The following is a 17579-nucleotide window of genomic DNA, read 5'->3' on the forward strand; positions in this document are numbered from 1 at the left end:
GAACCATAATGTAATCATGTAATCAAATCAGCAGGATGAGAGCTAGTTAACGTTAGCTGTTAGTCTTTACGATTTGAACACAGATTTGTTGTTTGCAATGTGGCGTTATCAGGGAATGTCTCGGGCCTCAGCTGTTTGAGCTGGACCCATGGCGTGGCTACTGTGCAGTTGCCCTACGTGCTGCTGTATTCCGCTCAACCGGGACTGGATCCCGGTATGGGCAACGGTCCACTGCACAGGCTGCACAGCAGGGAGGATGTTCCCACTGTAACGTACTCTCGTTGGACTGACTGGCTTTTAGTGACACTAACTAACTTTCGGAATTTTGGTAACAAAGTAACGTTACCAGTTCTTGTAACATCCCTACTGTGTGTGTCAGACTCCGACACAGAAAGCAGAGGAGTGCGCCCCTAAATGACACCAAAGCGCGGTAGAGACTCTCATTGAAACCAAGCATAGTTTGTTATTACATGAGTATCATGGTACAAACGTTTACTCGCCAGTATGGCAGATAGCCTTCCGAGATTCACTCGCCAAACGGAAAATCTACCCACATTTGAGGCTCGGCAGGTGTTAATTTCGGACCCCTGTTTTGGGGCGTCTCAGTGTGATGATGACCTCCACTGACAGGGGACATACTCATATATTATCTCCACATATGTTCACACCTACACTCAATCCCTCTATGGCATGCCAACAGGATGGCTCAGCGTACTGTACTGTAGATTACCCAGAACTCTCTGCTGCAGCAGAATCTTCTCACCTGTCTGCTACTTCACAGGAGTTTGTAAGAGATGACCTGTTTGGTCTCAGTTTGTTCACATGTGCAGCTGAAACATATTGTGTGCTGAGTGAGTACATGATGTGTGTGTATGTGTGTGTATGTGTGTTTGTGTGCGCGCGTGCATTTCCACAAATTTAGCTTTCCTTGAACAAAGAAAAACAGCTTTGTTTTCAAATGAGTTTTACTATCAATTAACCAATGAATTGCTTTTTAGATAAATGGTAGGGCTGTCAAAGTTAACGCAATAATAACGCGTAAACGCAAATTCGTTTTAACGCCACTCATTTTGTTAAAGCATTAACATATCAGATCCTCACATTGGAGGTATTGTGACCAGTAAATGTTTGCAACTTGTTACTTGTTAACTGACAAACAATGAATGCGTCATCTGTTCATTCTCCATCAGTCAACTTAATTATAATTATATTATTAACTCATTGTTTTGGTACTCACATGATTACTCCTGGAAGGGCCCCCTTCTGGAAATTGTGAAACAGATAAACACTAATTTCTTAGTCCTCAACTAGAGGAACAGGCTAGATTACCACACAGATTTAGACAAAAAAACTAATCTAATAAGCTAAAAACCATGATAATACATGAAATATCTTAAATAAACAGTGAATACTTGATTCTAATTAGTAAAGAGGTCCAATAGACATATTAAACATCATACTGAAGCCACCAAAAATTTAAAAAAATTCAGTTTGCTTTTATATCAGAGTAGACGTAATGACCATGACAGCTGTAAGTTTCGATGCCACTGGGTCTCATACAGCACTGTTCCTGCAGTAAGACCAGTTTTTTCAGCACAGTCTCCATTCTGTCATGCCACTTTATCTGGTAGTATTGAATGAGTTCACATTCTTTCACTGAGTCTGAATCCCCTTTGATGATAAATGACATCAAGATGTAATTGGTTTCTTTACTGTGTCTCTGGTTTCTTCTGTGGAACAACTTGAAGTCTGCAGAGAAATACCAGAGAAGTCCCAACCGTGACCCACCGTAGAGTGAACTCAGCCTGGAGAGGTTCGGGGTAGAGCTGCTGTAATTGAGATGGGATTTGTGTTAGAGCAGAGGATTAGTTGCTTCCCAAAACCAGAGAGTCAATAACAGCTGACGGTAATTATGGAACCGGACTGCAAAATATTAATTCCAACAAGTGAATCAGAAAAAGCTTTCAACCACATCTCATGGTCTTCTTCATCCCCCGTGGTTGAAAGGTCCAGAAATACCAAGAATGTTGAGAACACATTTTTATTCCCAATCACATATTTTTTTGAAAATGTCACAGCTTTTGACAGTTTTTAAAATTTGAAACCAAAAATGAGGTCTGTTGCAGAAATGTTAAGATGATTAATTTAAAAAAAAAAAAATAGTAAATTGTTTGTCATTTGTCAAGAACATATATCTATGCAAATACAGCTAAAAATGTCTTCATTTTGTCTTTCGTCTTGAGCCTTTTTTTGTTAATGGTCTAAACTAGCAACCTTTGAAGACATGTTTGACTTCAGTAACCTGTGACTGGCCAACATGATTTCATCCCTACTCGTCATATTTTGACGCTTGGTCAGAAGCCATCCACACGCGGTTAATGTAACGCATGGTAAAATGTTGTTGATGGTAAAACAGTGGTGGTTAGGTTTAGGCAATAAAACTACTTGTTTAGGGTTAGAAAAATAAGTGGTTTGGCTTAAAACCGCACAAGCGTCGGTATTTGGACGCCCTGCAAATGTTTAGATGTTTGATCAAATCACGTGATTAATTGACAACAACAAACACTAACCTCATAAAAGGTGATGGGATTCATTATTTTTTTTTTTCCTGCTTACTGCACATCTGCTTTAACTGATGCTGTATCTGTTACTCTCATTGGCAAAAGTAAAAAAAGAAAAGAATCAATGGGGTGTTTAACAATTAACCTCAGGTGAACTAGCAGTATGAAGTCAGTGTTTACTTTCCCCACAGTGTTTAGAGAGACAGATGCCAAACGGAGTCTCGGGTGCATCTGGTGAGGTATTGACTGATGGCAGTGACACTATGAAAGGATGTCTTTCTAATCTGCCTGTGAGGATGATGTCACCGGCAGAGAAATCTGTCTGGTCGCAGGGAGATTTCTGTTTCCTGGAAACAGTCAAATACAAACTGTCATTTTATCCTGCCTGAGTGCTCTGTGCGGTCGAGCTATAAAAGATTGCGAGTGGATACAAAAATAGACTAAAACATCGTTCCAAATAGTGATTTGCCCTCTGTAGCATCGCGTTTGGGAATTCTGTATCCCCACATATGTCCATATTGATTCATTACTGCAATACAACCAGGCAATATGAAACATCAGTGTCTTACAAAGTAGAATACACATCACTGTTTGAGTGTCACCATGTGTTGACTGTCATCCCACAGCCTAACCTGCGTGCACACGTATGAGGGTACACAGAGATCCTGGCCTCACGGTGGTCCTGGGGTGTGGAACAATGGTGCTAACACCCTGGTTCTGGCATGCTACAGTAAGCCGGACTAATGCCAGGAATGTCAGTAGTGAGCTGCCTGGCATGTACTCTATTTTTCAGCAGGGGGCCTGAGTTTGAGAAGCACTGGTGCTGCCTTTTCCACGAATCCATTCCACGCCCAGCTACTGCTAAACCGTGAGAGGGCTTTAGCAGTAGCTATGACCAGTGATTCAACAGTAACAGCATTTACATTGATTCTTGTCTCACCCTTTTGATCTAATTCTTTCTCAAAGCTGAGAAAGAATGAGCTCATAGGTGTGAAACATGTCATGGACTTATAGAGATACAATTATAATCAAAATACTTGTACTCTTTCTTGTAAGCTATTCAAAATATTGTCTTGTCATTTGAAAACTTCTCCTGTCTGAAAGTTCAATAAATCCCAAGTTCATAGTGGTAAAAAAAACAAAACTGTGGAGGACGGAACCTGTCAAAATAAAAGATAAATGATCTATAAATAAATTACTTGATAAATAAATAAAAAAATAAATATGCCATTAAAAGTAACAAACATAATATTAAAAATGCATGTAGTCATTAATTAATTGATAAAATGTGACTAATTGATATTTCTGTTTTAATTTGCTTTTGTCTTCATTAAATAAAACAGAAGAGTAAATAAATAAGTGAATTAATACAAAGGTAAATAAATAAAAAAGCAAGTTAAAAGAGATATCAATTTATGTCACATTTGATCAATTAATTAATGATTATATTTTATTATAGTCTATAATAAACTATATTTATTTTTGATATTATTTTTTAGCTACTTTTAATGGCATATTTATTCATGTATCAAGTTATTCATTTATTCTTGATTTTGGCAGGTTCTGTCCTCCATAAGAAACAAGGCTGACAAGTTGACAGAAATACAAGGTTTCCACTCCACAGCGACAGTATCAATGTTGTCATACACAAAACAGTGACTGCACACGTGAATTTGCTGGCGCTTGTTGTTGCGAGAGCTCAGTTAAGTATTCCAAAAATGTTTTAATCAGCTTCATCTTCATTCACGTCTTTTGAAGGTCAGTTATAATAATAATAATAATAGCTTGGATTTATATAGCGCCTTTCATGAAACCCAAGGACGCTTAACAAAGACATAAATAAACACAACAAATGTAACAGTAGCTAGAGGCCATAGGCCTTGGTGAAGAGGTGGGTTTTGAGGAATCTTTTGAAGGTGTCCAGAGATGGTGCGTTGCGGAGCTCTATGGGGAGAGAGTTCCAGAGGGTGGGGGCTGTCACACTGAAGGCTCTGTCCCCAAAAGTTCTCAGTCTTGTGTGAGGGATGGAGAGCTGAAGAAATGGAGTGATTTAATATAAATTAGTTATTAGTAACTTAGTAATGAACTGTTCCTCCGGCTGGCCCTAGAACAGCCTCTAGTGGATCTCTGTCAGTGCTACACAAAAGGCATAAAGACAGCCTGAATGTGCCTCTTTCACAGTTGTAGATCTGAAGGATAGCGGGCCTCAGAATACATTTTTCATCTTGACACACTCTATGAATTCCTCCTGTGTTGGTGTCTTCCTGTTAAGTGCTCTCTTTCTTCTGTCTCAAAGAGCCTCAGAGAACACACACAAACCATGTTACTCTATAGTTGCTCTCCATGCTCACACCTGCTGTATCTTTTGTGCTGCGTTCATGCCATGTAGTTAATATCGGCCTCCGAGTATCAGGAACTTGACAGTGACGACATCTCCGAATTAGTGAAAGGACTACAGAAGTGTCAACAAACCTGTGACAAGATGGCTGCAAAGTCACCATCGTTGGCAGTTGCATGTAAATAAAATCACTTCTACAGTAAATTTTGCTAATTTAAAAGGAGCTAGTTTGTTCTTTCTGGTTTTACTTGTTTACGAGCTGCTAACAAATACATTACACAGCAAGAGTAGCTATTAGGCCCTGATCAGATGGAGCACGTTTTAGCAGCCTGGGGCGGCTTTTTGTAGCCATTTTCAATGCGACTGAAATGTTTTGTGCGCTGCTTTTCCTCACGTTTTTCCACTCTATGCGCTTCGAGTTTTTATCAGGAGCGCACATAACGTTTCGAATCGAAAAAAATTCAACTCTGAACTTTTGCTGGATACTTCAGATGTTCATAATTAACTGTTAACCGACAATAACCATTTCAACCGATTAACGTTATCAGTTAAAACGGTTAAAAGAAATGTTAATAATTAATTAAAAAGCTGAGAAAAACTCATCACTTAAAGGAGAAAAGCTGGTCCACCTTAAGAGAGTCTGATCCAGCGTTACAGATACAGGAAGTTGGCTCCCGTCTATAGCTCACTTGAGCGGAGGAGATGTAGCCTCGTAGCATTTATTCACCGACAAATAAACTGTACACACACTGTCTGCTACACCTACGTTCACAGCTATCACGCCACTGACAACACACACGGTCTCTCGGAAACTCGCTGAAGTTACGCTGCGCTGACAGACTGTGTGTGTGTGACTGCGGGGAGCACAAAGCTAACAGCAGAGCTACAGATGCGCTATTGTTAATCCAGGCAGACAGAGTATCGTTACGCCGGGCAGACACACAGCTGACAACCTGCTAAACTAAACTAAATGTGCGGTGGAGACTTTTACTGGGAAAGTGGCTGCATGTCCGCGACACTACATGAAGCACCGTGGCTGCTAAGTTATCGCTCCCGGACGGGTGAACTGGAGACTGTCTGTTGTGCTCATACACTGCAGTTGCATGCACGCAAAAATATTGTCGGTTAACAGTTAATAATCGGTTAACGAAGGTCGGTTATCGGTTAAGAAAATGTTTAAAAATTAGCATCCCTACTGGACACCCGAAGAAAAGAGAGTACAAAAGTGCGAGACTGGGCGAGCAACTTAATTTGCTCAGTTCATTAGTGTGACTACTTACTGAAAATACAGACAGTCCTCCTCTTAGAAACACAGATTTCATGTACTGGCAAATGCTGAAAGGAAGTGACGAAGGACTGGTCCTCTACTGACCCACTTAAATTAATTAAAAAAGAGACCTTACTCTTTCTGTTATTTTTGTATATCAGAATACTTGTAGTGTATTATTGCTTACATAAACTGTTGATTTTGTAATGTGTGAGAGACGCAGTAAGGAGTGGCAATAGTGAACAGATTATTTTTAGCTGCTGACAGTTGACTCGCTGGCTGGTTTGTTGTCTGTCTGTATGTGTGTGCAGATGGGCTGCAACAACTGTACTTGGAGTTTGATATCACTTTAATGAATCGGGATGGCACCCCACGGTATCTCCTCTTCCCCAGGCCCCTCTCATGGTGTGTGTCATGTCTGAGATTGGTTTGGCTCTCTAGCTGAGCCAGTACACACCCTCACCACAGAGTGTACTGGTCCAGCTCCAGCTTCTAATGGCTCAACTCCATGGTGGCAAGTACCACATCCCAGAGAGGGGTGGAGGGGGGTGTATCAGGTCTTCCACCTCTGATTAAAAGGGACTTGAGACTTCTGGCTATGTATCAGACTGAGTTTTGACACCGTAGTACTGAACAGCTGCATGGAAACAGACACATCCACTCACCGGGGTGTGTGGAGTCAGGTGGCTTACCATGCCACGCGATGACATTTAGCTAGGAAACTTAATTTGATCTGTCTTCTGAAACACTTCAATTGCATTATGTATGTATAATGGCATTTATCATGTGGTGTTTTGGAAACTTTAATTTTTTAAACCAATTCTAAGAACAAAGTCAGCACAAATTGAATTTAGCAGTATCTAATAAGGATGAGACAATGGTATAAAAAGTAATTATTTGCAGATGTATCATATATCTCACACTTCCTCTCTGATTATTGGCATCGATATTTGTATTCTGAACCTATCAAGACATAAATATATTGCCTCAATCTCTTCTCTTTTTAAAAATTTAAAGACTGAGGTAAACATTTATCTGTTAAATAGAGGGCAGCATTTCACCTCTATTCCTGGGTCCATACTTTACAGACATCAGTTATAAAAAAAAAAGTAGCCAACTACTATCTAACAGAAGGGCAAGAATACACAAAATTCTGCTGAAACTCAGAGAGCTGGTCAAAATAACACTGCTATTTTATAATCTTCACGTGTGTCGTCGGCCTATAGTTAACGCCAGCCATCTTTATGTTTACTATGCCACTAAGCGGGGGCTTTACTGTTCGTGTATTGATCGATTTATTATTCGTCTTCCCCGCCGCCAGAAGGCTACTTTGCCAAGAGTAGAGCATGCGGCAGGTCCGGGAGACAGACCTTCAGTTAGCGGAGCTGTAGCAACTCGAATTCAGCCAGCGCAAACCTCAGCACCGGGAGTCACAGCAGGCTGGTGGCCAGCGGCAGTGCTGGGTCTAACCTGAGTTCAGATCACACAGTTGCTAACTGAAGGTCCGTCTCCGGCCGCTCTCCTCCCCGCGAAGTAATCTCCTGATGGCGGGAAGGACAAAGCGAACATACAAGTCGTTTCTGCCACTTTGGATTTAGTAGCTGCTACAGTGACTCTCCCGGACAGGTGAACCGGGGACTCGGTTGTCTGTTTTGCACATACACTGCAGCTGATGATAAATGATGGATTTAACCTGTTTGTGCATCGGCTCATCGTTGCAGCTGGGCGGCTCGTTAAGCACTAAAACCACAGCACCTAATCTTGTTGGTCAACGGTGAATAATCGGTTAACGAGGGTCAGCTATGGGTTGGAATTTTTTTTTTTAATTAGCATCCCTAACGTGATAGATGATAAAACCTACTAGTGGTTGTAGTAGGCCCCTATTGACCCACATCCATGGTGCTTATAGCGACTGATAGTCACTGACAGTCTAATCGGCTGAGATGATTTGGTAACAACAAATTTGGTATGATGGTTGACAGTGTGGTCTAGTTGTGCCTTTTGGGGGTTAGAAATCCAGGGTGCCCAAAATTTCAAAGATTTTGGGCACCCTGGACTTGAGGAAGGTGAGCTAATAACAAGCTACATTGTGCTCAATAGACTAATTCCATTAGTTCCTAAAGGGCAAAACCTTTGGCCCTACTTCAGTAGGCAAAAGTGAACCATGCTCACTTTTGCCTTGTTTTTTTATATTTTAAACTAAAATACTGGCCGGATCTTACACATTGCACCTTAATGATAATGTATGTTTTAAACTAATGTATTTTTGAGGACACCGTTGTTAAAAAGGTAGATGCTCAGTAGAGAAATGGACCTGCGGTGTAGGGTTATTTCTCATTTTAGAGTTTGATATCTTCATTAAGATGATGTTTCAGGTGTGGCCTGCCAACTGGTGCGTAATGTTTACTGCCTGTCATCACCTGAGATTTCACTTCTTTGGTGTGAAGCCCTTTGCTCTACACCCTCCTCCAGCACTGAGGCTGCTATGTCTTTGCAAGCTGTGTTTTCTGTATGTACCTTCACAAAGCACACTGATGTAAGAGGAGGAGTGCTCCAGCTTTGTAATAAAATATTGGTTGTGTGGAACAATAGGGAGGTCTGTGAGGTAGGCTACTTTCTTTCTCATTACAATATGGCTATTTTATAATTTTCTCATGCATTTATCTGGCAACTTAACTAATACGACTCAAGATATATCTCACCACTAAACTACAGTTTGGCATATGAAATATAATGTTATCATGTTAATGTTACCAATTCACTTCATTCATCTTACTCATAAATGCTTCACTTTTTCCTTAGTTTGTTCAACTGGTGTGCCGGGTTAACCGGGTATCACTGATCAATTTTTGGCAAAATGAGGAGAAATAGACCCTCTTAGAGCAGACATTTTGACTCGTCATGACATGGCTGCAACCCATTTCGCCATGCCAGTTCCAGGGCTCACTGGCATGGCTTATGGCTACACTTGAAAGCAGCAGATCCATGAGTACTGAGTATCGGTTACACCCGTGCCGTCCCTGCTATGAAGAGTCAAAATGTCCGCTCTGAGACACCTCGATAGTGAGTTTAACTGTGTCCTAAACACATTTTCTATTATTCCCGGGACGGCGGTACGCTGTTAGTCTCGATCCTAGTTGGTACCTACTGTACCTGTGGTACTGTAGAAAAACAAGTACCATCATGATTTCAGAATTTTGGCATTGACTTGGTACCGAAGTATTGGTTCTTATGACATCCCTACAGTACACCCCATTATTACATCTAGGGATGCACCGACAACACTCTTTTTCAGACCGAGTATGAGTACAAGTACTTACATTTGGGTACTCGCCGATACCGAGTAACGATACGAGTACTTCTCTGTACCAAAAGACCCTCGTTAACAGCCAGCTGGAGGGTGTGAGCGGCACACGGCAGGCTGGGGAGTCTCGCATACGAGGCGGTACGCTGCGACCGGCTCTAGGTCGGCTTGGAAAGGCTCGAGCAAAGGTGGCTCGCGGCTGCACATTTACAGCGCTCCCCGCCCGGACCTCACCGCACTGTGGACAAAGGGCTCGCTGCTCCCGGTGCGACTGTCGACCGGGGCGGACTGTCCTCAGTGCGCCCCAACCGCGTCATGCCGCAGCCCAAGTAAAAGGCACCAGGGGTCTGTGGTGAAGTTGGCAAGCCACCCGACCCGTCGTGAAACACGGACCAAGGAGTCTAACGCACGCGCGAGTCAGAGGGTGCAAGCAAAACCCTGTGGCACAATGAAAGCGAGGCCCGGCGTGTGCCGGCTGAGGTGGTATCCCGGCCCAGTGGGGTCGGGCGCTCCACCGGCCCGTCTCGCCCACACCATCAGGGAGGTGGAGCGTGAGGACCCGAAAGATGGTGACGAGAGGTTAACATCGCGCTGCTGTAAAGTGGTATCGGTGCCGCTGTTTTGCGAGTACAAGTACGAGTACATGAGCACAGTATCGGACCCAATACCCGATACTGGTATCGGTGTCAGCGCATCCCTAATTACATCCCAGTATTTATTTTTTTTATTTCGCTGTTTTGCTAAAACAATATGCTATGTACATTTACAAGCCAAAAAAGTTCAAGGACTTCTCAGTCGTGTCTGCAGGGATTGCTTTCTCCCAGGTTGTTTACCGCCCCCAACAAGGTGCATTAAGCTCAAGATGGCTTTAGTTTGGTGTTAGGGCTATTATTGGACAGGGACTGCCAGACTCAGGAGTAAGGATTTGAGAGTGTTCTGCTTGAGAGCCTCAATTTTGGGAATAAAAGTCCTCTGAGTCACAACAAAGTGAAGCATTTGATTAAACAGGATGGAACTCTTTAATTCTGTAACACGGAAGCGACTGCATGTTTTGTTGTATAATTGTGTTGTTGTCCTTGTCCTTTTTAGTAGGCAGTAAAAAGGAGCATTAGGATAATTTGTTCTCTGTTACACTAAGTGAATTCATCCCAAACTGAGGGTGTGTTGTCATCATTTGAAGGGTTAATCTCTGTTAGTTTACCCCCCCCATCTCCCACCCACAGATACTGTACCTCTACAGTATGTTTATCTCCTCACTGCTGCTGTAGCCGTCTGAAACCGGATCCGTGCCAACGAGCATTCATTGATTGCATATTGATTAGAATAGGGGTCATTACGGCCCTCCTGAATAATTTCTCGACTACAGCACAATGCTGTAGCAAACCCATGGCTGAAAATATATCAGTAGCAGCGTAATACAATTTGCTATACAGGTGTTTTACATTGATGTAAGTTGTCCTACCTCACACTTGTATTCATTTGGCAGCTCAAGTAGTTGGGCACAAGTACAGGACGAAGGATCAGTGTGTGAGAGAGTGCGAGGTCAGAGGCAGGCTGTTGAATTCAGCAGCACTCTGTTAGAAGACAACCAGGTGGCTCACGTAAAGTTGAATAAACAAGAGCTGAGTTTACCTATCTATCCTCATATGGGCCAAATGACTTCCTATTAGCCTCTGAAGGATTTTAAGGTAGATAACCTCATTGGTCCCCAGTCATTTAGTGTAATGCATGTTTCATGTTTTTGATTTACCTCACAAAGGGAGCCTTGTTTTATTACTGAATGCTGTTAGCATGATTTAGTGTGTGTGGTGGGTTTGTAGGCAGTGTGAAATATTTCAGCTCTTTATACTTTATAATAAAAAGCAGCTCATTGGATCATGGCATGCAGTACTGAGAGCCTTATAACCAGGTTCATTGAATTGTAATAGATGCTTTTAAAAAGCTTTGCATTTAAATAGTCTGGCCGCTGAACATTTCATTAGGAGGGAGTCAAACGTTGAGCAGGAAATGGCATTGACTCTGAAACTTGAACCAGCGTGGTGTTGCTGCCCTGATGGACGGGGCCGCATCACCATCTGTCCTATAGAGCTGTGTAATTAATCAGAGGACATGATATTGATAGAAGTAGTAGCAGTAGGAGGTATTTTGGTATGCTTCTTTATCCCATAAACAACTCAAGAAGACTTAAACTCGAATAGGTCATATACAAACCAAACAACTCCTAACACAACAAAGTAAAAGCCTATTTCCAAAATGCGTCTGTGCTGACTCAGTACATTGTGAGGTGGATGATCTGGGCTTTAGACAACACTCTTGATTGTGTGTTTCAGTGACTCATGGATTTCACCTCTGGTTGAGCTGTTTTTCCTCATAATCTTTAACAGTCTGTTGTTGTCATCCTGTTTTGACACGTCAGTTTCCAAAAGTAGAGCTTTAATTCAGGAAAATAAATAAATAAAGAATCTTATTTTCTTTTCACTAGTGCAGTGAAAACGTGCCCGTTAGGAATGGACTGATTGCTTGGCCTCCGTTATTGCAGCAAGTTATCTCAAGAACCGCTCATCCAAACAACTTCACACTTGACACTGCGCTTCCTCGGGTCCTGAATAATAGTGCTGCAGGAATGAGTCCTTAAACCTGGAAATGAGTTAGCATTTTAGCACTTCTGGTTCCCTCGTCTCGAAGTCCATGGCTTTTTTTTAATTACTTTTTAGTCAGATGCCTGAAATAAGGTCTGTGGTTAACACAAGCTGAGGAGATTTTAACGTTTTGTTCTACGATATAAAATACATCGATAAATACCCTCACTCGTAAATTTTGAAGCCTTTATGTGTCTTACAAAAGGCGCTAACAAGTGGCTAAATGAGACTACTAAACGTCATCACGCTGACTCGTCCTCCTTTACAGTACGTTTATAGCCTAACATTAGCTTTTTACTTCCGACGATAAAATCCTTTTGGGAACCAGTGTGATTCTGGTTGGCCAACAAAAATATGTCAACCTTGGAGCACTCTATACACCTGCCATGCCATAGTTGCATCCCTAGCAATGCTAGAGTAAATGTGTCATTTGAATGCAAAAGCTCACACGAACATCGACGGAAAGCGAGCTGTACCCAGCATGCCGTTCAGCGGTGTAACAGTTAGTAGGGGTCCCCTCTTAATACACTACACAGTGTGTACATAACCACTAATCTCATTTTACCACAATAGAGCTATTGTGCAGTAATGGACAAATTTAAATCAGTTGGCATGCATTAATGGATTTGTACACAGATTTAACAACCTTTTCTACTTTTTCTACTCACAGAACACAATTATTGCTCTTAGTTAAAATGTTTAACTCCACTTGTCATTTGGAGCTCTTCTTGTCAAAGTCTTGTCCTCTGTCTGTCTATTCATACTGAAGCAGACTAGCAATTTTATTATTGCTGACTTCAGGCACGACACAGCAGAACGCCAGCCAGTCATTGGAGACTTGAGGAGACTGCTGAGTCAAAGTCAGCATGACCTTCGCCGTCATCTTCTGAAATAACGCTGTCAAGGATCTAACAATGTAAACCTTTATATGACTCTTAGGGCCCCTATTTAAACCATCTATAGTGCATGGTCTAAAGTGCATGGCGCAAGTACATTTAGGGCGTGTCCAACTCCACTTTTGCTAGTTAACCGGCGCATAATCTGTGCGCAAAGTAAGGCGCAAGGGGCACATGGGTTGTATTTAGTCTCTTAATAGGTCTCTCATAGGTGTGTTTTGGACGTAACAGGAATTAAACCAATCAGAGTGTCAACTCCCAAAAGCCAGGTGCGCCTGTAACGTGCGCATTGTTATTTAAAAGGCGGATTTTGCAAATTGGAGAAGCGAGCGGTTTTCTGCTGAGGAAACGGATCTCGTGCGTGAAGTGAAAGTGTGCGAGCAGATGTATGTGGTGCTTGGCCAGTAGACCCCCTGCCTCCATCGTCTCCCAATCCTCTGTCCCATCAACAACTCCATTTGACTGTGAATGTGAGCAAATGCACCGATAACCTATTTAACAGGTGCAGGTTAAATTCATGATATGATAATAAGCACTATAGGCTAAATATCATAAACATGTATTGATAAATAATGAAAACTGCATTGCTTTTCGATGCAACCCACGGGTGGCTCGGACCGGCTGAGTGGAATCCTCCAGAGCTCCATTATACATGGGCTTGCAGCCGGGTGCTGCTGGAGAAGCGGTACGTAACGTGCGGATCCATCAGCCTCAAAAGGCTGACATTCAGGGGGAGAGGGTCCATAAACATTGAAGTAGACACAGGGTCTACACTCGCACACACAGAGGGATGAGGAGAGGAGACGCCACAGAGGCGTGTTAGCACCGTGATCTTTCTGGTCACGTCGGCCACGCCTGTGACTGGAGGAGCGCTGAGAGCGCGCTGCAGGTTGAGCATACATTATCCCTGAGAGCCTTACTTTGTTATAGTCTATTACATTCTGAATTTTTACCTGCAGCCGAAATTGCGTTTTCCTTAATATAAATAAAAACCTTATTCTAGTGCCGACACTGTATTAAACTTAGGAAGAGGAGCGCTGCTACGTCCCTGTCTGTGTAACAACCCGCCTATGTAGACGCATCTTACTATCTAAATAATATGCCCCTTAAATAGCAGGAAAATACTGCTGCAGACTTTAGACCAGGTTTTTGTTGGTCACTTTCTGCTGCTGCTGCTACTTACACAAGGTGGGAGCTGGGCATGAAAATGACAACGACAACTGCGTTGGTCTGAAACTAGCAATGATAGTTGCGCTGTATACGCCGCTTAGCGCCGGGTGTAAGATAGGGCCCTTAGTGTACATTGACTATAGTTAATTGATTGGATTGTTTTTTTTTTTTTTATATCTTTTAAAAATGTATTATTTAGGGCTGTCAAAGTTAATGCGATAATAACATGTTAACGCAAATTTGTTTTAACGCCACTAATTTCTTTTACACATTTAGCAAACTTACGCCAAATTTTGGCAAGAAAAAGTTTTGGCCATTTTCAAAGGGGTCCCTTGGGTATCCACGAGTCTCCCCTTTACAGACATGCCCACTTTATGATAATCACATGCAGTTTGGGGCAAGTCATAGTCAAGTCAGCACACTGAGACACTGACAGCTGTTGTTGCCTGTTGGGCTGCAGTTTGCCATGTTATGATTTGAGCATATTTTTTCATGCTAAATGCAGTACCTGTGAGGGTTTCTGGACTATCTGTCATTGTTTTGTTGTTAATCGAGATCCATAATAAATATATACATACATTTGTATAAAGCAAGCATGTTTGCCCACTTCCATGTTGATAAGAGTATTAAATACTTGACAAATCTCCCTTTTAAGGTACATTTTGAACAAGTAAAAAATGTGTGATTAATTAGCGATTCATTGCTATTAACTATAGATAATCATGCGATTAATTGAGATTAAAAATTTGAATCGAATGACAGCGCTAGTATTATTTCATTATTATAGATGGATTTCAATTGTACACATAGCAACTTGCAAAATCACAACTCACAGTCCTGAAACCTGGATTTAATTTAGTGGAATTTGTAGGAATTTGTTTTTCAGCTCCAATGAGTATTTTCAGCTGTTGAGGGAATATATATTGGAAACTAAATTATTGCAGTAATTTAATTTCGTTCAGATTGCAGAGTGTAGTTTCCTAAAAAGTGCTCTGTCATCTGACCCCCCCCCCCCCCCCTCCGAGGTCCATGGTCCCCTCTGCAGCACTTTTCATGAAAAATAGAGTGGCTCCTTCAGACCAGAGTATTTTAGGGGGATATAATGCTGAGTCACTGACGCTGGTGTCGTGATGGAGGAGAAATAAACCACCCAGTGACTATTTGTCAGGTTTACTGGCATTTTATATTTAGATTTTAACAGACCTATTAGCTTTATAACACCACGATTCAAAGTAAGTGGTTTATTTTATCGCCTAGACAACTAGAGTAATATGTTATCAAGGCATTTAAATCTTTCCTTGAGCTGTATCTGGATCAGAGGTATTTTTTCCATCCCCTCCTACCTCTCAGTCAAAACAGTCATCACTTCACACACTCTGCATTGGCAGCTTTAGGTAAGCTCTACGCACCGCTGTGATGTGACGGTGGAGCGTGCCAGTTACTGGTCGAGGCACCTCCCTGAACACCACAAGGATGAGACGGGACAGCATCAGGGAGGGGTGAGAGGTGGAAAGCAGGGTGATGTGCTCCTTTCTTTCACAATTCCTCTGCTGACAGGGATTGTGTGCGAGCCGGCAGGAGAGAGAGAAAGAGAGAAAGGGAGTGCACAAAAACACTAGGCTGCCAACTTCTGTGGCGGCAGTAAAGAAGAGAGAGAGGGAGGGAGAGGGATAGAAACTGCCTGCAGTTAGCAGAGAGAGACATCCTCCAGCCTGGTGTTCCAGTGCTGAGCTAACCTTGCAGAGCTCAGACTCGACAGTTTGGAGCCTCAGGCAGTCGCAAGCATGGATCCTGGAAGGTCTATCCAGCATGAGATCAGCTCTCTTAAAGGTACTCCTCTCGCTTCTTTTTTTTTTAACATTTAGCATCCTCAGACTGCTGTCATCACCGTCATATGCTTACAGGACCGCCTCATTTTCCCACAATCCCTCTCTGGTGAGGACTTCCTCATCGTATAGATGCTGGCTGATCAAAAACTTCAGTTTTGAATGTATTGGGGTTGTTGAGGTAAATGGAGGAATTCCAATCCTCTGCTCTCCCTCGCTCGCTGCATGTTTTTGTGGATAAAAGGAATTTAAAAGCTTTTGTTCCCCTTTGTGTTCAGCCGTGACCAAGGCAGTTGGAGCAGGGTTCAGGGGTAATGATTTTGCTGAGATGGTGTGTTTTGCGAACCGTTACGAGGCTGCTGCTGCTGCTGCATGCGGCACGTTGAATGCGTCTGCGCCGGGAGATGCAGAGCACAGTGGCTGCTGCAGAGCGGCTGCTTCTGCTGCATCGCCGCAGTAACAGCAGAGATACGGCTTAGTGTTGCCCTGCCCCTCAGTCAGCGATGGGACTGTTCAGCCTGGTCAGAGGGTGAACATCTGTAGTTGTGAAGGAAGTATTTCTCCATTCTTGTCTGCTGCTTGTCAGGTTGCAGCATGGTGAGATGTTTCTTACGTTTACATCAGCAGAGCGTGCTCCTCCCATCTCTCTCACTTACAGGTGTCCCCAGGGTCTGAAATGAACTTTTTTCACTGCCTGCCACTGTGGCAGGTAAGTATTATTTTTGGTCTGCCAATGAGGGAATAACATTTTAGATTCAATTTCAGTTTATTTATTTTTTATTTAGCATCAAATCATAACAGAAGTTATCTCGAGACACTTTTCCTATAGAGCAGGTCTAGACCGTACTCTATAATTAAGAGACCCAACAAGAACATGCATTGTTATGCGACAGGGGCAAAGGAAAAACTCCCCTTTAGCTGGTAGAAACCTTGGGCAGAACCAGGCTCTGGGTGGGGGGTGGGGCCATCTCTCTCGACCAGTTGATGTCATTACATTTTTTTTATATTTAACACAAAAAACATTATATGCATGGTAAATTAGTAGCTTTTTGGGGAGCCCTATTTTTCGGGGGTATGAGGTTACTGTACACAGTACTGTAATGTACTGTGTTATAGCCATCTATAGTGGTTATTGGCATAAAAAACACAATTCAAATGATTAGGAAATAAATAATTGTACTTTTACTTAAATATTTGCTTTGATTAAAAAATGCTAGTGTTAGGAAGTTAAACAGCTCATAATTCCCTATTATCTATTTTATATTGCTGTGAATACATCTCCTTCAAACAACTGGATTTATTGAAGTTTCTCACAAAGAACTACATTTTACAAGATTACATTTGAACACATCATTATAAAGTTAGAATTTACCTTCAGCCAATACTTTACTGAATAGATCTTGAATGCACCATAATGTAACTCAGTGTTACCTTCGTTAACATTAGTAGCTCCGTTATATAGCCAAGCAGGACTGTGCTGCCCACCTGCTGCTAACAGGTAACGTTACTAACTCTCCTCCTGCAGATTTCAACACGGGATTGTTGTTATCAAACCTCAGTAAAAAAAGTGAAAGACTC

The 17579-nt window shown here is 42.2% G+C and overlaps 1 protein-coding gene across 5 annotated transcripts in view; it reads left to right on the forward strand.

Moving 5' to 3' along the window:
- The window catches only part of pleca (plectin a), a 165368-nt gene that overhangs the window by 48700 nt on the left and 99089 nt on the right, over positions 1-17579 (forward strand). The window contains exon 1 of one of the 5 annotated variants that reach the window (XM_074614397.1): positions 15685-16005. The exons of the other annotated variants lie outside the window; for them this stretch is intronic. Within the exon in view, the coding sequence (XP_074470498.1) occupies positions 15960-16005 (46 nt within the window). The 5' untranslated portion in view covers positions 15685-15959. Of the gene's footprint in view, positions 1-15684; positions 16006-17579 lie in introns of those variants that run through there. 5 annotated transcript variants of the gene reach the window in all.

This window comes from Sebastes fasciatus, chromosome 17 (assembly GCF_043250625.1).
Source record: "Sebastes fasciatus isolate fSebFas1 chromosome 17, fSebFas1.pri, whole genome shotgun sequence".
NCBI lineage: Eukaryota > Metazoa > Chordata > Actinopteri > Perciformes > Sebastidae > Sebastes > Sebastes fasciatus.